A 22773-nucleotide genomic window follows, 5' to 3' on the forward strand; every position below is an offset into this window, starting at 1 on the left:
AAAGTCAAAAGGTCAAACCCACTGGGGATCAAGGAGTATACGTAAAATCAAAGAGAGGATAGAAGATATTTTTTATTGATAGAATTGCATTGTCTTCTACAGTTGTCTAAACTAATACTGTATATTATCCGCAATAGCTATTATATTATATTTAAATAAGAGAAGAGTCATTATACTGCGGTTAATCACCTTCAGATTTTACGGATTCATCAAAATAATGTCCAACAACTTTGGCAAATATTTAAGCTGATTGGTGTTTTTCTTTAAAATATCGAAAGAGTAATTAGTTTGTTCGAAGTAATATTCTTTTTTGTGAGATTCAAAGCCGAATTGTTGTTGTTAGTTCTAAGATTTACTTTAAGGTATATGTTTTTGGCCATTTTAAATAAAGTCAAAATATTTACAAAAAGAAGAAAGGAGTGTATTAAGTATATCTTTCAATTTATGGTATTTTTTTGCGTCAAAATCTATAAAGATTATAAATATGTTATCGTGTTTTTTTTTTTTTAAAAAAAAAGAAAATATTCAATTAAGTTTTTATTATATTTTATTGATTTGCTGTGATGCTCTGTGTACAGCGTTTAAAATATTATCAAAATAGACTTAATTTCTTGTAAAGCTTATCTTAGTATAAGGTTAAAGATTAAATTTTGTTTAGTGAATATGGTTAGGAATTCGTATATCTCGCAGTTTTCCAAGTACAAGAAAAATAAGGGTTTTTTTTTAAAAAAAAAACTTAAAAGATAAAAGCTAATGAACTAACAGTAGTAATATAAGAGCTGTATTTTACTTTTCTTTTCACAGTAATTTAGTATTAATACAAACAAAATTATGTTTCTTTTTTCTGCTATAGAAATCTCTGGAGTGTATCACTATAAAAAAATAATCTTTGAGTCAAGACAGTCGATCAGTATCGTGACCGGCAACGACTGTCAAATCTTATATAGAAAATGAAATTAACTCAGAAATAGGAAAAATTTTCTTTTCAAAAAACTATATAAAGGGCTTTAATCCCCAGAAATCTAAAATTCTTTAATCAAAAATAACGATTGCAGCCACGATGCATGCTACGTCTTCGGACAATAGCTCTGCATTGCCAGGAATCTTTCGATTTCGACGCATACCAGATCATAAGTTCTTTTACCCTTGTGGTAGAAACAGTCTCTCTTGTCATTAATTTGATTAGTAGGGTGACTGTGCCGACGAGGAACGACATTTTATTATATGAATAATAAATTATATTTAAAAACAATAAAATGAAAATAATTGTCTTTCAGATAATACTATAAATTTCTCTGTTAGTGTTCACAGAGGATATTGACATGTCATTTTTGATGCTAATAATTTTTAGAAATATATTATACTTGATTTTATAAATACCTCTTGTATTGTTCTTGATGCTATTTAGACAATGTATATATACTTCTTTTTTAAAAAAAGCATTAATAAAAGAGCAAGTATTATATCTTCATTTTTCTTTGTTTCGTGAATATTAAAAAAGTTCTATATTTATTTTTAATTATTTTCTTAAGCATAGCTTCTAGAATCAGGAGCCAAAAGGAACATTTCTGAATATGTTACGGAACCCAAACGCTTCAAAAGAGGTTTTATCTTTGAAGAAAGACCATCTTCTCCCCTAAGCCACTTCCAGAGCAAAGGGTGAATAGCATCTTGCTCAACGTTATTTACCAAAGTATTCAATTCTACACAATCACAAAGAGTTAATTACACTATCAAACATATCAAATTTGGAAGAGTATTTTGTTACCTTTTGTAATGCCTACGAAAGAATCAGAGATGCCTTCCAATGTATCAATGTGGTCATACAAAGAATTTGTAGCAACGATTGCACGGTAGGCAGCAATAAATATACCCGGACGAGAGGTTATACCGTAAGGTCCATTTTGCATAACCTTTGAATATTTAAATTAGCAAGTTGTTTATAATTAAGTGAAATACATTAAATAGCTAACAAAACACAGTAACAATAGAAAGAAAGAAAAAAACTTACAAAAGTAGAAAGATTTTTTAACTTTTTGCAAAGGTCAATAACCTGATTGACCGATTTACCAAATGTACCATTACACAAGTATTGGGATTGATTTTTAAACTGGCTAGGGTATCTGGAGTTCAGTATGTCAATGTCTATGTATACCCACTGGAGGTCCAAGAGATCTTCTTTGTAAATATTAGGAGACTCTCTTGCAAAAAGCACCTTCGTTTCAGAAAGCTCTTCTTTCCAAACACAATCTATTCAAATTGTAAATTTTCACATTTCACATATTCAATTCTATAATGTTACTACTACTTACCTAAACTCTGTTCTGCTTCAAAGACATTCGTAAGGGTCGATTGTAAATGTGTAGAGTATTTTGCATTTTTGGAAAGGTGCAAGTTGACCAATTCGACAGCTCTTTCTGGATGAACAGGTGCCTATTTTTGTTGACTTTTGTAAGTATGAGAATATAGAAATTCGGCTAATTTTTAATGAAAAACAACAACGGAAAAAAAACAGGGATACTTACTGGTAGTCGAAGTGCAACAGAAACAATGTTTGCAGTGTTGTTGCGAATATCGATATCATCATCCTAAAATAATTGAATTAATTTAATTGACCCAGATTTAAAGATATATTACATATGTTGAATATTACCTGAAGAAGCTGAGCAATCACAAACTGGACAGTGGCCTTCATTTCATCTACAGCATCGTTTGTTTCGTTGGCGTAAGCAAAGACAGTCTTAGCAGTGAAATGAGTGGATTCGACAACGGCTTCACGTAATGTCAATGTCTAAAGATGCAAGTGTGAGTGCTATAGAAGAAGAAAGTATATATAAATTTTCTTTACGTACCACATCTTGATGGCTATACTTTGTCACATAGTTACACCATGTCAAGAGACATTTCTGAGCCCACTCCTCAGTAGAAAAGTTCTTTAAAATCTTTGGTGGTATTAGCATTGTCATGTTTTATAACCAATATATTATCATTATTATTTACCTGGGCCAAGAGTGCTCCAAGAAGTGGCAATACGGATTCGGTAACTGACGTCGATTTCTTTAGAGTGAATTGCTCGTTGAGTTTATCCCAGTATTGTTTCAAAGTAAATCCAAGGTGAAGTCCAGCATTGGAAGGATATGGACTAGCCGAAAACAGTGACATAAGTAATTTAGCTGCCAGCACAAAGCAGTTTTGGTTTTCCTCATTTCCGTTTGTCATCTGAACAAGCTTGCACTGTAAGAGTTCGATTCTTTTTTAAGAAAAAAAAAATACACGTGTTAGGGCGACATTTTGTGATATTGATAATTTACGGTTAAGAAAAAGATAAGAAAAATACTTACCCTGAATCCTTAATAATAGATACGTCTTGATGCTTCTCGAAATAACCCTGAAGTTGCTCCAATGCTTCGAGGCGAACTTCATAATCGCGATCTTCCAAAAGGAACAGGACATTTATCAATTGAGCATTTGGTTGGTACTTCTTCAAAGTGCCCAGCATGATGACTCTAGCCATATTCTGACGCACAAGGTATCTGCCAATTTCAGCCGCATTGACATCGGATTGATGAACAGTGGAACTGCAATAGTTGAAAACTTCGTTTCGGACCACCTGGAGTTTTTCGCTAGAAATGGTTTGCATTTCTAAAAGTGTACAGTGTAAATAAAGGTAAAGTGGTTAGAATAAAAGGTCATATATTTGCAAGAAAAAAAAGTTAAATATTATTCTCCCATTACCTTTAACAGCTTTTCCATCCTTATCAGCGTACATCCAAGTGCACTCAAAGAAGAATTCACCGATAATTTCCAATAACAGAGCTTGTGTCATACAGCTGACACTGTTTGAGAACAACAACTCGAATGCGACTGCAACTGAGGAAGGGATTACATTGAAAAATTCAACCAGTACTTCGTCTGGAAGGTTACTATACAAGTGTCCGCGGAGTAGGAACTGAACTTGCAACAAACGTCCATGAATTTCATTCTGAGATAGCCTTTGATTAAAGGTCAACAGTTCAGATACTGTTTTGGTCAAGTCAACTAACGGAACAAGTGGGACTAGTGCCCTGGCAGCCATCTCCCGAGTCTAGAATCACAGCAATAAAAAGCATGAAAAGCAGGAAATATAATATCATTAACTTTTATCTTAAAGTACCTTAAAGATAGAACTGGATGCACAGGACATCACAAGAGGAACAAATGGAGCCATGGATATGACCTCATCTGTACCATCCATAACAGAAGGATGCATGCGTGAGAGGAGAGTCAAGATGGGGTAGAGACCAGGGTGAACACTTGCAGCCTAAGTAAGCATTAAATAAGTCAACTGTACATTGTGTGATGCTCTTTACCCAAGCGTTATTTAAATTACCATCGAGTCAGCAAGAAGTTGCTTAACAGCAATGTCGAGCTCCTTGAGAAGGTACGGGTGGAGTTGAGGGAATCTAGTGAAAAACTCACGTCCTGTCAATTTGTTAAGACCACTATGTTCATCCTTAATCTTTTTTGTTCCGAAGGTTCTTTGCAAAAGTGTCGAGAACAACATAACAGAGCAGTTACGAATAGCCCAACTAAAACATATGAAAAGGAATTTGTCAACAAATGATGTGCAATTGGCGAATGAATTATTATCAATGACAAACCTTGGAGACGAGAATCCGTTAATCGAGAGTGAAAAGCCATCTGAAGCATATTTCAAAACGCTTGTTCCGAGCTTAGAATCCATAAAGATGGTACGAAGAATGTTGAATGCATGAACTTGGGGAAGATCAATCTTTTGGTCAGCATCGGATGGTGCTTCAACACTTGCAAGCATGAAGAGACGCTGCATAGCCATTTCCAGCAAATCTCTCTTGTTAGGCTTTTCACTGCTTACAACACCCAGAATACAAAGCGGAAGACCTGCACTACGTCTAGTGATGGAAATATTACTTGATGTTAAGCTTTCAAGGTTCTCCTACAAGATTATTTAAATATGTATTAATATTTTTTTATTAGATCTTATGTTTTATATTTCTTAAAAAAATTACCTTTAGCCATTCCGAAGGAAGACGTGCGATGTCAGTCATAGGTGAAGCCAACAATCTAGAATTAAGTGATACATATGCAGGATACACAGCAGAGAATGCTCCTCGATGTCTGATAGTTGTAAGCAATGAACGAAGGAGAGAGCCACTTTCCACCAAGTCATCGTAGGTGATAACACCCTATACATATATAAGAGTTGTTTTTTGTTTAAAAAACCATACATTACTTCCCTTCTTTGTCTTTATCTTAGATTGTTTACCTCTTTCGAGTGGTGTGTAACTATAGGAGCCTTTGAAATGATAACTTCCAAAAGTGAACTAAATGAAGAGTGTTTAAAGCAATATTAATTCAAGATCATCTTAAAAGGAACATTTCATATACAAAAGAAAAAGAAATAAATACCTAGCTTCCTTTACTGCTCTCCAGCATGAGCTCAAAATAATCTGATACTTTGGACCTGACCATTCAGAGTCAACATTGTCAATAATCATGTCATCTTCATTTTCTTCCATATCTTGGATAGACGCAGGGATATTTCCTTCAGGAGATGGGTTCGACAAGACTTCCATAACTGTATTACAAACGGTATGGATCAGAGTCAGAGCGCGTGAGTGAGCCTTTTTCCATGCATTGATATCAGAAAATACTGCTGGATTATGGTATTCGAGCTCACGGAAGACATATCTACGCAGGAGGGCATAATACATCAATATTCATTTAAGTAAATGATGAAATTATAGTTTACTATAAAAAACACTTACTGCAAAGCCAAGAGGGTTCCGTGCATTGGCTTATATTGTGCAGCTTGGAGTAGGTTGTTCTTTGCAGCAGCGACCTGCCCGTCCAACATATCCATCAACTTTCCAGTAAAGACGACTAGAAGAGAAAATAAAGAGTACATATTAAATAAGCGTTTGCTTTCTCTACTACAAATATTCCTTTTATTAGTATTATTTCTTCTCTTACCAGCTGGTGAACCGTCATGGTCTCCAGATCCCTTGCTTGGTGCTACGTTTTGTTCGGGGTTGAGGTCGAATCCAAGAACAGTAATATACTTGGTGAAAATCAATCGGAAAATCATTGCACCACTATCGCTTTCTCCAGCTCTTGTGCTGACAACATTGCTTAATCCCCACCAGAGTAAGCTCTGTACATCTTCTCTCGACTCAATACCAGGCAATGGGCTGGGGAATTGTTCAAGAATATCAAAAGCGAGATTTCTGTTAAAGTCGAACGGATTTGTTAAAATATCAATTAAAAGCTTCGTATTGCGAGGGGATGCAGTAGGAACTCTGAATGGGAACTCTGGACGGACAGTAAAGCCATCTGGGATAGGGATCTCTTCGATTCCAAAAATCTTGATTACAACTCCAATGAGTCTCAGTGCTGTAGACACACGTTGGAAAGAAGATCCAGGATACAAAGAGGTAGCATTGTGCTCATTAAGCCAATAAAGGAAAGCTTTACCATCCTCAATTGCTTTCCACATGGAGGCAGCTTCGGCAAGTACTGCCTTAATATCTTCTTCTGATCGCTTTCCACGGTTATTTTCCACATACACGAGACGTGAGCGATAGGTACGATACTGGGCGTACATGCTACCCCTCAAACGAGTCAAGAATTTTGTGATGTGAGCGCAAAGAGTTTGTCTGAATTCAGGAGACGTGCAGTTCATGTTCAATGGCAAAAACATCTTGACCATATCGAGCTCAATATTTGTAACAGTAGATGATGCCTTTCGTGATTCACACAGAAGACCAAGAGCATCAATTCTAATTTGATTGTCCAAATGGTAGATTGCCAATTTGAGGGTATCTACAGAGATCTTGGAGTTCTCTAATGATGCTCTGTCTATTTTCAAAATTACTAAAAGTTCGCTTCACACAAGAATAAAAATAAAAATCGAAAACACTTGTATTCTTACCATAGGAGTATGCACTTCCATCCACGATATCCAAACTTCTTCCTGCCTTTAGTACAGCAATAAAAGCATTTAAGCGGAAATTAGGATCGAGTTCGGACCAATGTTTATCATCCGTATCTTGCAATATCTTGATGATATACCAGAATGACTGAGGAGAGACTTTAAAGAGTGGCTGGAGAATAAATCCGCTGGCATTTCTACGCAGAATTTCGGAATCTGAGGTAAGACACTTGAGGACAGGTACTGCCCATACTTTGATCCAATTGTCAATTGCTGTCTATACAAATAAACGGCATATCAAGTTAAGAAAGTTGTTAAAAATTTATTTTACACAAAGTATTCATACATCGATATCTATCAATATCTACTTTTTTTTTTACCTTTGTCTCGGCATCCTTTTCTTTCAATGTCACATTTTGGCCCTTGAATGGACTGTAGCCAGGAATTGTCTCTTCAATACGTTGATAAAGAAGTGAAAGAACAAGGGATGTAATTTGTGGAGGAAGAACAAGACTGTCCATGGCACGGAAACATTTCCAAATAATCTCTGGTTCAGCTTGGAAAAAGGCGTCTGTTCCAACTTTTGGAACCAAAATGTTCAAAAGAGCATATTTAACCTATTTAATATGTTAATCCTGATATACTTGACTCTCGTTTCATTTTTATACAATACCTTTCTGTGCCAATCCATAATTAATAGATTATTCAAAAGTACCGAAAGGAATTCATCATATTCACTCTTCTTATTGTAGAAGCTAGCTCTTGTTTCCATAATACCAAGAGTAAGTTCAAATATAGTGCGGACCTGATTCACAAAAAAAAACACAACTTTAGAAACAGCCTATGAACGGGGTGACACCAAAATATAATATAAATATATTACCTTGCTATTGAGAGCATCAACAGGGTCATCCCAATGATCCCACACATAGCGAATGATGATATCAACATTTTGTGGTGTAAGTACACCAGAAATCATGTCCATAACTATAGCATCATTTCCACAGGAAGTTATATAGTTTTTTGTCTCCAAAAGCCACATTGCCAATGCATCAAATGCGACGACCTTTAATTGAGATTCCAGATCCGCCTTTGAACAGAACGACAGAATACTAAAGAACACAATCTCGTGCAGGTTTCTGGAAGGATTTCTGTAGTTACGAGCGAAGTGTTCAGATGAGACAAAAAGGGATTATATCGACGCTTAAATTTCATACCTCTCCAAAGGTTTAGTTAAGCTGAATCCAGCAGGGCATTTGAGAAGAAGGATGTCTTTTCTAACGGTTGACACCAATCCTCGGACAACAGATAGCATGGGGGCATCACGTTTTAACCAGCCCGACGAACCGATCAAATCATTGCTAGGGGAAACACCAAACATCTTAAAGACATGCTCTGATACCTCAAGTTTTTCGTTATCTGCCGAGAAGAACCATCCAATAGCCCAATCACGCCCAAAAGAAGGATCTTGTGCCAAATTAATAATTGATCCCAAAATCATTCCAGCGACTTGACTACAGTCTTTAGTGTAAATATTGGTGCGTGTACACATATCCAAAAGAATGCTGATCAAGGTAGACATGATTTGTGTATCTTCAGTTGTTTCAATGGGTCCCAATTTCAAAGTCTTTGCAAAATCAAAAAGACTCGTTGCTCCATAGCGTGAGACAAGAGCAAGTACGGTCTTTGACAAGTACTGAAGATCGTTCATCAATTGATCGGCAGAAAGCGTTTGTGGTGCAAGTTTCGATGTTGATACTCTGTCGTTTGCAGGATTTATTAATTGCTGCTGAGCTGATACAAGACCAGACACCAAAAAGCGCATTGTTTTTTCAAAAGTATTAAGAACAGTACGTTTTCCAAGGTCGAAATCAGTTGTTGCATAAATAGTCAATGCTTTCTGTGCCAATGAAAAATCAGACAAGGCAGACTCGTCGTAATCGTATGTAATGTACTTTGTGTAGAAATACTCAAAGGTCGTGTTCTCGGTGTGTTTGACAGCTGCTTCCAAAAGTGGAACAAACTGACGGCGTGAAAGGTTTTCAGCAGCTGCAAAGTATCCAGACGAAGCAACAGGTTCAAGAATGCATTTGATTTGTTCAATGTCATGCAATTCAAGCTGCTTCTTTGCTGCCGCTATATTCAAAGCCTTTGCTAGAGACACATTGTGATTTATTTGTTAATTTATATACGAATTTCGGGTATATTTCTTTTAAATATTAACCTGATTCTCTCAAACAAGCAGCTTGTTTATCCCATGGTTCATCCGCTTTGCTAATCAATTTTTTTATGGATGCTACAGCTGGAATGTATAAGGTATTGGGATACTTTTGAGAAAAATCATTCAAAATGGCGTTCCATTCCACAAATATAGATTTGGGAAGCTTTACAGGCTTCTGCCCATTCTTTGTTTTCTCGGAAATGCCCATGCTAATGTCTTCCGAGTTATATGATTGTCAAAGCTGTGTTCAAGTAATCATTAAAACACTTGTCAAAATCGTGGTGGCTTGTGGACAGCCAGTCCTCAACCCTCCTCCTTTTCACCCCAATTGGTAAGATCTGCAGAAGCCCCTTTTTTGTTCTTGATCCAGCAATTATTACTATTGCCATTGCCATTGGTATTCTTATTATTCTTATTATTACTGACAGTAGTATTTTTGTTAGATTAATAAGATATTGTCCTGTGTAATTATTACATTAGGAAGATATATATATATATATATACGGGAACTTTATTTTTGGTGCCAAAGACGAAATGTTAAATTTGCTACATAATGGTCACTGCTAAATTATGCATTCGCCCACCTGATATTTGTATATTCATTTTTTTTCCATATATGCCAGTGTAAAGATGCTAGGCCAAGAGACAAAAGTGATTTTATTTATTCTTAAGATGAACATTATTCACAAATATTAATATACCCGAAAATTATTATAGTCCAAAGCATGGTGATTAAATTCATTCATTTTAACCTCTTTATTGTCCATATTAGTTTTGTACTTTCCTTGACTTATATTCACTATTGTAGCATCAAAATAAAGTAAAAAAAAATAACAAAATTATTCCAATCTAATAGTCTACCAAATGTATATTTTTTGGAATGCCTGGCGATGGCCAGGTTGGAAGGTTTATGTTATTAATATAAAAAATGAAAGCGGAAGCTGGTTGTAGTATTACCTTGGAAAATCATAATATGTTGCATCTGGTGTTTGAAAGCACCGACACGGGCAAAGGTTGGGAGCTTGCTTGAAAATTCCAAGAAATAACCGGAAGCAAGAAGTGCAGTGATTGGACGTAATACATTTACTGGCTGCACAATATGGTTAAATGGATAAAACTTAGCATTTGATGCGTAGCGGAAATACATAACTATCCATGACAGACAGACAGACAGTAGGAGCAAGATACTGAAAGCAGCGAATCTCTCTCTCTCTAAATCTCCTCTTTCCTTTTGCCTCTTAGAGTTAGGTTGGAAATAATTTATATGATTAAGTCTTGTTGCGTCATATGAGCATAATATTGTGTATAAGATCAGGCACAATGACAGAGATAATTGGATAAATGTATATGGAAAAGATTTCGTTCTCTGATACTTTATATAAATTCTTTTTATTACACTGCTCGGAAGTCCTAAGATGTGCTACACAATTAAAAGGTGTGCCAGAACCTTTTGTAGAAACGTATCTTTCAGTTAAGACTACGACATTTTTTTTTAACACTTGATACAGGGCAACCAATTCAAAACGGCACGGAAAGAAATTGAAACCAAACTTTGATAAACATTTTGAAATAGGAGTGACAAACATTTTTACTTCTTTCGTGAGTATAATTCAAAAAGATTTAAATAACTTGGACTTGTGTAGCTGTATTGGATTATCTATCCTTTCCTTAGTGTAGGTTAATACGACTACTTTAAAGAAATGTACTTGAACAAGATAATACTGGGGTGAAGAATGGAAGCCTGTAATATATAGAGCGACAAGTTTTGGTATAGTAATTTTTTTTTGAAGAAAGAAAAGTCTGGAAAATACAGTCCCTGGATAAATCAATATGAGAGGCGAGATCCTCATTATTTGGAAATAAAGATTCAAGAACATGAAGTTTTAGTGGTAGTATGCAAGTGTATCTGGAGTGGAGTTACTAGATACCGTTTCCGTCTGGAGGGAAATATGAATATGAATACATAAAATAGCACTACAAAAAGACTTTACAGTATACGTTAAGAATATTGAACAAAGGCCTTTTACACTGCATATACTAAAAACAACAGCATCAAACCACACAAGGTACCAAGAAGGTCTTGGTATAGATGTTCTTGAGCGATTAGGAGTTAGCTCAGATCTCAGCACAAACAAGAACAACTTGGATCATTTCCGTTATTACGTGAACTTAAAACATTAATGAATAAGTCTAAAAAAGAAAGACCAGAAGAAATTTTGTAAAAGCAATTAGAAATAATAAACCTGTATTCGCACTGGGTAATACTTCTTGTGGACGTCTAAGAGGGATCGCGATTAGAAATAATAAAAGCAGCAAATTTCATATTAAATGATCTCCCATGTTTTATTTCAGATAAACTAAATAACCCAAGTTTCACCATGTCCATATTATAGAAGCATTGGTTTCTTGTATGAAAGTAAGAAAGGTGGAAGAGGTGCAGTGTATATCTTCATATAGATGAAAAAATAAACTAAACAAAAAGGCTGTTCCGATGCAATGAGTCGACTGGCAGCAACATGAAAACGCTATTTTCTTGACCAAATTAATAGTTAACTTGATGAATGCCCGCAATATCAATCATGTATATATATTAGAGGCCCTGTATTATAATCTGAGCTTCATCCAACATACACGCGCATACCATTTTACCTTTGAGCTTTTAGTAAAATAGTAATAATAGCTTACTAATGGGTTAAGTGACTTGGATATTTCACTAAAAAGAAAGACAAAATCAGAGAGGTTTAAGGGTCGATCATACAACATAGTGTTTTTTTTTAAATTTCTCGGAAACATACAAATATGATGCCCTCTCGGTAATTGGTCTCTAGGGTAGTGTATTAAACATATATCATATATTATATGTTCAAAGCACTCGTCCCATACTTTGTTTCTACAGGATAGAGTGGCTCTAGATAATATGGCTATAATATGTATATATATATTTATATTGGAGTGTGGTCCATGCTCAAGCTTTAATAATAATTAATTTTAATCAAACGTTTGTGGCAGCATAGCTGATCGAGAATATATTTATATGTAAAAAAAAAACCTACCAATACATACACATAAATTAGTTCAGCTGTGGAAAAACTAAGAAAACTCCATTTTTTTAAAGTGTTAAAGTGGTAATGAAATTCCTTCATTCACTTATTTATATTTATAATATATATATAGATCGGCCAAGACCGTTTGATCGGAAGAAGTATTGTAAAGAATAGCCTTTATCTTTTGTAAATAAATTATAAAAAAAATTGTGATCAAGAAGAGTAAATTGATAAGGCAGCCAAAAATTAAAGCCATTTCAAATCATACACAGCTAAAAAAAAATTCCTTTTTTTCTTTCTTTCTTTACACGATACATAGATAAAAAGAAGTGTGAATATTACTCTAGTATCCAAGACATACATAATTTAAGCTTTATGCTTCTCTTGGCTACCGGAAAAGTCATACCCCGAGATATATCATTATCTATAATTATAAAAATAAATAAGAGATGCACAGCGCACCTTGAAACAGACGGCAGATAGTTTAATGGAAAAAGATTCGGTAAAAGGGCCTTTTTTATATATAAGATTTTTACAGATTCTTTTTTTTTTACACAAATATACACACACAAAAAAACAGAGCCAAGAAAAAAACGTGCGAATACAATCCATATATATAGGCAGATAAGACTTTTTGATTGTCTTTTTTTTTGATTTTCTTTTATAATTCTGGGCTCAGATATACTCATTGTTGTTAAGACAGATTTTTCGAGAATTTTCTCAAATGATTTCAGAGGGTTTTTTTTAAGGTCCCAATTGATCCACCATCATATTCATTATCAAAAAAAAACACTAGCAATGGGAATCCTCGGTAAGAAATGAGAAACATAAGCCATTAACCAACGTCTAGAGCTTCATTTATGTTGTTTTGCGGAATTGTGTCGGTTAACCTGAAAAAGGGAAAATTATCTTCATTTATGGCACCATCATGGACACAAGTTCCTTAGACTCTTATTATTTTTCTGGCTTAACTATCTACCCACAATTACAAAATCATGTCTTTAAGCGTATGGGGACCTGTATATGGTTTGTGTTTTGTGTTTATTTGATTCGATATAAAAGAACCTCAAGACACAAAACTATAAATATATATACTAAGAAAACAAATGAATATTAATGCATAGTAAAACAGTCATTGCTATAACACCTTGAAACATGTTGTATAAGAAAACATATTTTTTCATGTCAACTCAGATACCCAAAAAAAAAGAAGAAGTTGTGGGTGTGAGTGAGATTCTATATGAGTTTGGCTGCATTAAATTTGATAACTGCATTAATTTTCTCCCTTACCAGTCAGGTTTTACTAGACAGACCTGAGTAGTCTCTAAATTGTACTCTTCAGCAATTTTTTTTTAAAAGAAAATGATCTGCAGTGTCTTTTAGTGGTACAATTGATGTTCATGACAAACGTAAATAGAGGTTATAAGTGGATAAAAAAATACCCCGCACTAGAAACCACAAGTATGAAGTAGATTTATATAAAGGAAAAAAAAAAAGGTCATTGAAGAAGACTTTGTTCTATTTAAGCGTCCAAAGGAAGAACAAACGTAGAGATAAGCACGCAAAAAGGTTTTTCGCCTTATTATTTTTGTCAAAAATAAAAATGAAGTACAAAATATCAAATGGCAGAGCAATCGCATTCAGTTCCGTTACCTTCTCAGTAGAATCTCCGACATCTTTTCCTATGCATTTTTGAGAATCCGCCTCTTCACTTAACATGACGGCATGTGTGGCAGGCGGAGACAGCGTTGAATAATTTATCCAGGGGTCCTACAATTTTTGACATGTCAATTGTAGATCGTTGGGAATCCAACACTAAAATTTGGTGCAAAAAATCTAGTTGACTAGAATTGAAGAGGCCAAATAGAAGGTGTAATTGCCAGATTTTTTTTTGTAAAGAGCACACTTCTCAAAAGGCTTTTCAATTGCTAGTTCTGATTGCGTTGTGTAAATGAGTTTTTTTTTTAGGTCCCTTTTTTATTTTATTTTATATATACATTTATTTCTTCCGCTTTAATCATTAACAAGATAGGCGGATACAATCCGTTTGCACCTTAACATAGGCTATTCTTTCAGCTACAAAATTTTAACAAGTCCGTTCCAGAAAATACATTATGCGAGGTCTTTTATTTTCCCGGTCAATATTCTGAATTAAATATATAATAAAAAAAAGGGTTAAAAGGTACCACTTTAAATCGAAAATTTAATTCTTTTTCACTACTTCTTTCCTCCCCTTTCTACTCATCCTATTCATTCAATTAATTCATATTCATAAAGCATACATTACATACATTTCAATTAGACTAAACCCAAATCCTTTGCTATAATGGATCATCCATCATATTCAGGATTGCCTGAACGAAATCAGGCAGAACGCCATTATGAAGCATCCGAAAACTCATTGGATGCCAAAACTCTAGACGGCACAGACGAAAAAGAACTCGAAATCCGTCGCACCACCACTTCCCGTACTGGCGAAGGAGGTGGTTTTGGCGAACTCGATGCCAATGCCGTCAACATCGAAGATGCTATGTCCAACTACGAAGAAATGCGACGTGAGATGACAAAGCAATCCCGTATGACTCAACCCAACGCCCCCACCGACGCTGAAAAAGGTCAATCTCAAGATTTTGATCTGACCGATTTCTTGCGCAACGTTGACGACGAGACCTCTGCTGCCGGTATCGCTCGAAAACACATGGGTGTCATCTGGAAAGATCTCTGCGTCAAGGGTCTTGGTGCCGATGCAAAGACTATCAGTACCAACTTTTCAGTCATCAAAACATTTGTCCAATTCTGGAAGTGGGGCAAAACCCAAGGCACTGATTTCACCATCCTCAAACCCCTCAATGGCTTCTGTAAGGACGGTGAGATGTTGCTCGTCCTCGGTCGTCCTGGTTCTGGTTGCTCTACCCTTCTCCGTGTCCTAGCAAATATGCGCGGCTCTTACACATCCATCGAAGGCGAGGTCACCTATGGTGGCATCGAAGCTACTGAGTTCAGCAAGTACTTCCGTGGTGAAGTCTGTTACAACGAAGAAGAAGATCTCCATTACCCTACCTTGACTACCAAGCAGACTCTCATGTTCGCTCTGAAGAACAAGGTTCCCGGCAAGCGTGTTCCCGGCGAGTCCTCTAAGGAATTCATCAACAAGGTCCTTTACATGCTCGGAAACATGCTCGGTCTCACTAAACAGATGAACACCATGGTCGGTAATGCCTTCGTCCGTGGTCTCTCTGGTGGTGAACGTAAGCGTCTCTCAATTGCCGAACAGATGACCACCCGCAGTTCTATCAATTGTTGGGATTGCGCTACCCGTGGTCTCGATGCCTCGTCTGCTCTCGATTATGTCCGTTCCCTCCGTGTCATGACCGATGTTTTGCACAAGACTACCATCTCCACTCTTTACCAGGCCTCCGACAACATCTTCAATCTGTTCGACAAGGTCATGGTTCTTGACGAAGGTCGCTGCATCTACTTTGGTCCTACCTCCCAAGCCAAGTCCTTCTTTGAGGATGTCGGTTTCTACTGCCCCAGCCGCAAGTCCATTCCCGATTTCTTGACCGGTCTCTGTAACGCCAACGAACGTGAGTTCCGTCCTGGATTCGAAGGCAAGACTCCTCTTAACTCTGCCCAGTTCGAGAACACCTACCTTCAGTCCGAGATGTACCGCGAGATGATGCGTGAGCGCGATGCTTACGAGTCCCAGATCGCCAAGGACCGTCCCGATGAACACTTCAGACAGGCTATCCTCGAGGCCCATCAGAAGCGTGCTCCCAAGAAATCTCCCTTTGTCTCTACTTATTATCAACAAGTCGTCGCCCTCACCATCCGTCAGTTCCAATTGATCTTTGGTGATGTCGGTGCTCTGGTCTCTCGTTATGGTGGTGTCGTCGTCAAGGGTATTATCATGGCCTCTGTATTCTACAAGATGCCAGTCGATGCCAATGGTGCCTTCTCTCGCGGTGGTGCTTTCTTGTTCTCTTTGCTTTTCAACGCTTTAATTGCCCAGGCCGAATTGTCTGCTTTCATGCAAGGTCGTCGTGTCCTCGAGAAACACAAGCATTTTGCCCTTTACCATCCGTCTGCCTTTTACATTGCCCAAGTCATTTCTGATATTCCATTGGCCATTATTCAAGTTATCATTTTCCAGCTTTGCGTCTACTTTATCATGGGTCTCAAGATGGATGCCGGAGCTGTAAGTATACACACACCTTTAGTATTATTATTTATTGATATGATTACTAATATTTTTTTCTGAATTTATATATGTTTTTTCTTAGTACTTTACTTTCATGGTCGTCCTGGTCTTTACCAATTTGTGTATGAACGGTTTCTTCAGATTCTGGGGTGCTGTTTTGCCAAATTTCTTTGCCGCTTCTCAGATTTCCAGTATCTTCCTTATTGCTTGTTTGATCTACTCTGGTTATCAGGTAAGACTAATGTCTAATATAAATATAAACTATAACATCAAACAAGTATCTAACATTTTTTTTAAATATTATCATTGTAGATTCCTTACAAGTACATGCATCCTTGGCTGTACTGGATTTACTGGATCAATCCTCTGGCTTATGGTTACAAGGCGCTGATATCCAATGAACTTCACGCAATGCACTTTGATTGCAATGGTCCTGCTATGGTTCCATATGGTCCTGGTTATGAAAACACTGACTACCGTACCTGTACTCTTGCCGGTGCAAACCCCGGTGAGCCCTTTGTTCTTGGTGACAGCTACCTTGACCGTGGTTACGACTATCAAGTCTGGCAGCGATGGATCGACTTTGTTGCCGTCGTTTTGTTCTTCGTATTCTTTACCGCAATTACCTGTCTCGCTATGGAATACTTTGGTCTCCAAAAGGAAGGTTCTATTACCAAGGTTTACAAGAACGGCAAGGCTCCCAAGGCCAAGACCGAAGAAGAACTTATGCAGCAGACCGGAACCCGTGAGGAAGAGCACATGGAGGCTGTTTCCGAAGGTACCACTTTCTCTTGGCACAACATTGATTACACTGTACCCATCAAGGGTGGCAAGCTCCAACTTCTGAACGGCATCAACGGTATCGTCAAGCCCGGTCACCTTACTGCTCTTATGGGTTCTTCCGGTGCCGGTAAAACCACTCTTCTTGATGTACTGGCCAAGCGAAAAACCATTGGTAAGATCGATGGTAGCATTCTGATGAACGGCGAGCCCCTGCGCAACGACTTTGAGCGTGTTACTGGTTACTGCGAGCAGATGGATGTCCACAATCCCAATGCCACTGTCCGTGAAGCCCTTCAGTTCTCTGCCTATCTGCGTCAACCTGCCGAGGTCCCCAAGGCCGAGAAGGATGAATATGTTGAGCAAATTCTTCGTCTCCTGGAGATGGACCAAATAGGTGATGCCCTCGTTGGTGATCTTGAAGAAGGTGTCGGTATTTCTGTTGAAGAGCGCAAGCGTCTGACCATTGCTACCGAACTTGTTGGCAAGCCCAAGCTTCTTTTCCTTGATGAACCTACCTCTGGTCTCGATGCCCAGAGTTCTTACAACATTGTCCGTTTCATCCGTAAGTTGGCCGACTCTGGCTGGCCTGTCCTGTGTACCATCCATCAGCCTTCTGCCACCCTGTTCGAGAACTTTGATCACCTGGTGCTTCTGATGCGTGGTGGCCGTACCGCCTACTGTGGTGAGATCGGTCCTGGTTCTGCTACTATGATTGAATACTTTGAGTCCAACGGTGGACCCAAGTGTGACCCCAAGGCCAACCCTGCCGAATACATTCTTGAGTGTGTCGGAGCCGGTACCGCTGGTAAATCCAAGGCTGACTGGGCTGAGATTTGGAAGGGTTCCAAGGAAGCCAAGGCTCTTCAGGACGAACTCAATGACATTCTTTCCAAATCCTCCCACGACTCTTCCCGCAAGACCAGCACCTACGCCTTGTCCTTCTGGCAGCAGTTCATGCTTGTCTACAAGCGCATGAACATCTCATGGTGGAGATCTCCCAGTTACAACCTCGGTCGTCTCTTCAACGTCTGTTTCATTGGTCTCATTTCCGGTTTCACTTTCTGGAAGCTCGGTAACACTCCTGCCGACATGCAGAACCGAATGTTCTCTGTCTTTACTACCCTTCTGATGGCCAACGCTTTGATTATTCTGGCACAGCCTCGATTCATGCAAGAGCGTATGTGGTTCCGTCGTGAGTATGCTTCAAAGTACTACGGATGGGGACCTTTTGCTCTGGCCTGTATGGTTGTCGAAATTCCTTACCTGATCTTCTTCTCTGCCATTTTCCTGGTGTGCTTCTACTGGACTGCCGGTCTTGAGAACATCTCTGACAGAGTTGGTTTCTTCTACATTCATTTCTTCGTTTTCATGCTTTACTCTGTCTCGCTTGGTTTCATGATTGCCGCCTTCTCTAGCACTCCTCCTATGGCTGCCGTCATCAATCCTTTCTTCACATCTATTCTCATTCTGTTTGCCGGTATCGTGCAGCCACCTTCGGAAATGCCATACTTCTGGAGATCTTGGATGTATTGGTTGGACCCTTACCATTATCTTATCGAAGGTCTTGTCGTCGATGTCATGGCTGGTGTCAAGATTGTCTGTGGTGCTGGTGACTACATCAAGATCAATGCCCCACCTGGCCAGACCTGCGGTGACTACTTTGCCAACTACTTTGAGTCTGGTGGACTTGGTTACATTGGAAACCCCGAGGCAACCGGAACCTGTGACTACTGCCAGTACACCGTTGGTGATGACTTTTACGAAACCCGTATCGGATGGAGCTTTAGCAACAGATGGCGCGATTTCGGTATCTTGTGTGCCTACTACGTTTTCAATGTCATGCTCTTTACATTCTTTGTCTTCCTCTTCCGTAAAGCAAACCGATAAATATTTTTTTTAATTCACTATTATTTCCTTCAATATTTTTTTTTTCATTTAATAATTTTTATTTATTTTCATTTCATTTGTACACACTTCTTTGTTTGTTTGTTTCATTTCTCTCTTACATACATACATATATATTCTTCTTTTTTTATTTTATTTTTAAATATACATCTTGAGAATCTTCAAGGTTTCAAAAAGAAGAAGAACAAAAGAAGTTTTATATATATATATATATATATATATATATACAATAACAATAATAAGCATAATCATAGTCTTTAGATGTAGACATCTTTACATTTCTTTTATTTCTCACTACCTTTTTTATTTATTTATATATATAAATATATTAAATAAATATATATTTAAAACATACATTGAAAGTGTCCTATTATTTTTGGTCTTGATCTTCCTTTGAACCACCAACAATTATCCTGTATTTTAGAATTTAACAGCCATAACAATAAAAGTAGTCAATTGAAAATGTGTTTTATTTTTAATTGAAAGAAACCAATGGATTCTTTGTTAATGATCTTTTAACTGGCCTTACAAACATACAAATGTACAAATGTACTAGTGATCTTCAAAGATAGTGTTTGTTTAATAAAGAAAGAAAAAATATAGATATAGATACAGACACACACACAAAAAATATTGTGCTTTTTGATTTATATATTCATCTATTTATTTGAGATCTCCAAGGGGAATGTGCTTCTCTGTTGGAACCACTTCACTCAAAAAGGTCTCTTGCTCTTCGGGAGTCTCCATGATAGTCGGAAGAGTAGGGACCTTTTGCTTCTCTGCTGCCTCAACCTTACTATAATAGAATATATATTTATAATATCAAGGTCAATGAGGGATTAATTTCTTGTAATATTCTATTTAGAACTCCCGAAATACTTTACCCATACCACGCACCACCAACAAGCGTGAGGATGATACCAAAGGCATTAGTGACATTAATGTTGAGTTTAAAAATGATGACAGCCAAGATGATGGACAGCACTTGTTTGACATTGGCTACAATAGAAAGACATAAATTAAAGTCATTAAGATATATAAATAAATAAACCAAGACAAGTTATAATTACCTGCTACTGTCATGGTTAATGGACCAGCCTTCTTGTTGGCAGTAAAGCTCACAAAGTTTAAACCAAAGGCAAGAACGCCATTGAAAAATAAACCCCAGGCCAGATTTGTGGTCATGTTATAAGACGAGAATTCTCTGACGGTTTCGAGTTCACCGGTGGCATATGAATAGAATAGACACTGGAAGAATGCCATTGGAGACATGCGGGAAAGTAGATCCAAGGGGTGTAGCTTGAGGCGACCAGCCTGTACACGGTTGGTAACGATCGTCTTGATTGCGGCAAGCAAGGTGCCAAGAATTGTGAGAAGAAAGCCGATCATGGTGTAATCATATTCACCAAATGTGGCAAATCCCACTCCAAGAACAACCTATTGTACCCCCACCAAACAGCAAAAATGTTTATATATATATATTGATATATTGATTAATATTTCTTTTTTCTCTCTCTTCTTCCTTGGCTTGTTTGGTCTCTTTAGAACTTACGGGCAAAAGAGATAGATATATCATACTAGAATATGACTTGTTAAGAAATACGATCGATATCATGACAGTAAAGACTGGAGTCATGGCACGTACGACTTGGTGAAACTAAGTGAGATCAAAAAAAGCAATTAAAAAAGAAAGTCAGAAATTGTATTTATTTTACTATTTTAAGATAAGATCAAATAGAAAAGAAGAAGAAGAAGAAGTGCTAAGCAACTTTGTTGTACGTACAGCCACTGACACAAGGCTCCTGTATAAATGTATTAATAAATATATCTTTTCTTCAACTTCTTCTTTTTCGTATTCTTAGCCTTATTGACGAGGATTAAGAATATAGAATATACATTTGTGATGTACAGAAACTTACAGGGATACGTTGCTGATGGCGATGTTGATTGTGTAGAGAAATGAGAACATGATCATGACCAAGTTTTCTTGGTTGCCGAGTTTTGCTGGTGTAAAGTAACCGGCCAAGTACATCAAGTAGCAACCGGCAGTTCCACATAATGTGTGTATTGCTGTCAGTGTCCAAGGATATCTGAAGTCGATAAGGATCGCCTTGTTGTACAGAGTCAGGGAGAGGTTGAGGATAAAATAAAGTCCCAGCCAAGCATACTTTGAATCAACTACTTGTTTTGCCATTTAAGAAGAGAGGTGATATTAAGGAAAGTATTTGGCAAACAGAAAAATATTCTTATAAATATACAAGAAGAAGAAGAAGAAGAAGAGGAGGAGGAGGAGGAAGGTTATTAAGCTTAGATAGTAAAGTACTTTTATTTATTTTTTTGGTATTAAAAAAAATTGAATTAGAAACTAGCCTTAAGATGGAGGGGGAAGTGACTGGGCTGAGTACGACCCTTTATATTTTATATACATATTAGTGTTCTTCCTATACGTGTGTGTATGTTCTTTTAATAAGCCAATTATTCTATTTTATCCTATCCCTTGAGCTTCTTGTAATAAAGAGCTAGATAGATAGCTATTTATCCTAGTCAATTACACAAATACATAGTATACATATAATATAAGCCCTTGGTCTATAAATCAGTTACAGATCATTAGTTTCTTTCCTCTCTTTCTTTCTCTATTTCTTTTATCTTAAAAGTCATCTTGGAATAATCTAAAGTTGTACATACACATGCTCAATTTTATCATTTTCCAGTTTAGGATCATCAATTCTACTATCATTATCATTATCATTATACTTTATCGAATTAGTATTGTATGTTCCTCTCTCTCTCTGTGAAGTGTTTCTTATTTTACACGTATATAAGATGTAGGAATTATTATCCTTGTTCGTTTTTTTTCTTTTCTTTTCTTGATCTTTTAGGCTTGAATCTTATTGTAATAAGATTGGCTAATAAGCTCCGTGCTTATATATATATATATGTATGAACATTTTTCTTTTTAAAAAAAAAAGAGAGAGAAATTGCTTTGGTGGATTTTGCAGTAATGTTCAAAGCCGCCTGCATTAATAGCCCTCTCCTATAATTAATGTTAATAATGATAATAGAAAAATAAGTACCTTAATTATTGTATAATAAGAATACTAATAGCAATAAAGAATATATATATAAATTGATCTTGTACAAAATACATCTTGAAAGGTAATATTTCTTATATGTATATGCATACATTTACAAGGGGAAGTGCAAAAAAAAGGAAAGAAAAAAAAAGGGATATAATTTCCTCGGTAATTATTATTATTTTATCTCTTAATAATAAGTTAGTAAACTATAGATTGTGACTTATGAATATCTCCTCCACCAAGGAGTGTAATCGATTTAAATCATAAAGAATGTATACATATATGAAGATACCTTCTCTCTCTCTAGCAATACGCGTATCACTTACGTGTGTAAAATAAAATAAAGTAGAGAATTGAGGGACAAGTAAGAGAGCTAAGATGACGTCTAACACGTGTAAATATTACCTTTAAAGGAGTACTCTAGGTTACATTTTTTATACTTTATGGTTGGATCTAGCACTGCTTTAAACTTGGTTTCCTTTCAAATTAAGCTCAGAAAACACACACACACACACACAGAGAGATACATATATACATATATAGTATTTGATCAATTACCTGGATAGATCTATTTCTAAAATCAACAAGAT

At 36.7% G+C, this 22773-nt stretch overlaps 3 protein-coding genes across 3 annotated transcripts; 1 reads left to right on the forward strand and 2 right to left on the reverse strand.

Moving 5' to 3' along the window:
* Positions 1–1480: 1480 nt before the first annotated feature.
* Positions 1481–10317, reverse strand: PHYBLDRAFT_183504 (hypothetical protein; the record flags this gene model as incomplete). Its single annotated transcript, XM_018438779.1, has 25 exons — positions 1481–1703; positions 1769–1913; positions 2012–2250; positions 2313–2433; positions 2526–2588; positions 2654–2791; positions 2853–2942; positions 3001–3250; positions 3342–3642; positions 3736–4084; positions 4154–4300; positions 4370–4568; positions 4641–4954; positions 5028–5204; positions 5285–5342; positions 5428–5709; positions 5787–5901; positions 5992–6876; positions 6950–7226; positions 7330–7566; positions 7623–7754; positions 7833–8100; positions 8167–9103; positions 9174–9386; positions 10128–10317. 25 exons carry the CDS (start codon positions 10315–10317, stop codon positions 1528–1530), a joined length of 6303 nt encoding a protein of 2100 aa, XP_018285484.1. The 3' UTR covers positions 1481–1527.
* A 4457-nt stretch (positions 10318–14774) lies between these two features.
* PHYBLDRAFT_57737 (hypothetical protein) lies at positions 14775–19085 on the forward strand (the record flags this gene model as incomplete). The annotated part of the gene is made up of 3 exons (XM_018440247.1): positions 14775–16412; positions 16498–16647; positions 16728–19085. 3 exons carry the CDS (start codon positions 14775–14777, stop codon positions 19083–19085), a joined length of 4146 nt encoding a protein of 1381 aa, XP_018285485.1.
* Positions 19086–19626: 541 nt separating this feature from the next.
* PHYBLDRAFT_188978 (hypothetical protein) lies at positions 19627–21297 on the reverse strand (the record flags this gene model as incomplete). Its single annotated transcript, XM_018439591.1, has 6 exons — positions 19627–19899; positions 19988–20102; positions 20174–20540; positions 20656–20760; positions 20887–20905; positions 21023–21297. The coding sequence occupies 6 exons, from the start codon at positions 21295–21297 to the stop codon at positions 19767–19769; spliced, it is 1014 nt and encodes a 337-aa protein (XP_018285486.1). The 3' UTR covers positions 19627–19766.
* Between the last annotated feature and the right edge of the window lie 1476 nt (positions 21298–22773).

This window comes from Phycomyces blakesleeanus (genome assembly GCF_001638985.1).
Source record: "Phycomyces blakesleeanus NRRL 1555(-) unplaced genomic scaffold PHYBLscaffold_29, whole genome shotgun sequence".
Lineage (NCBI taxonomy): Eukaryota > Fungi > Mucoromycota > Mucoromycetes > Mucorales > Phycomycetaceae > Phycomyces > Phycomyces blakesleeanus.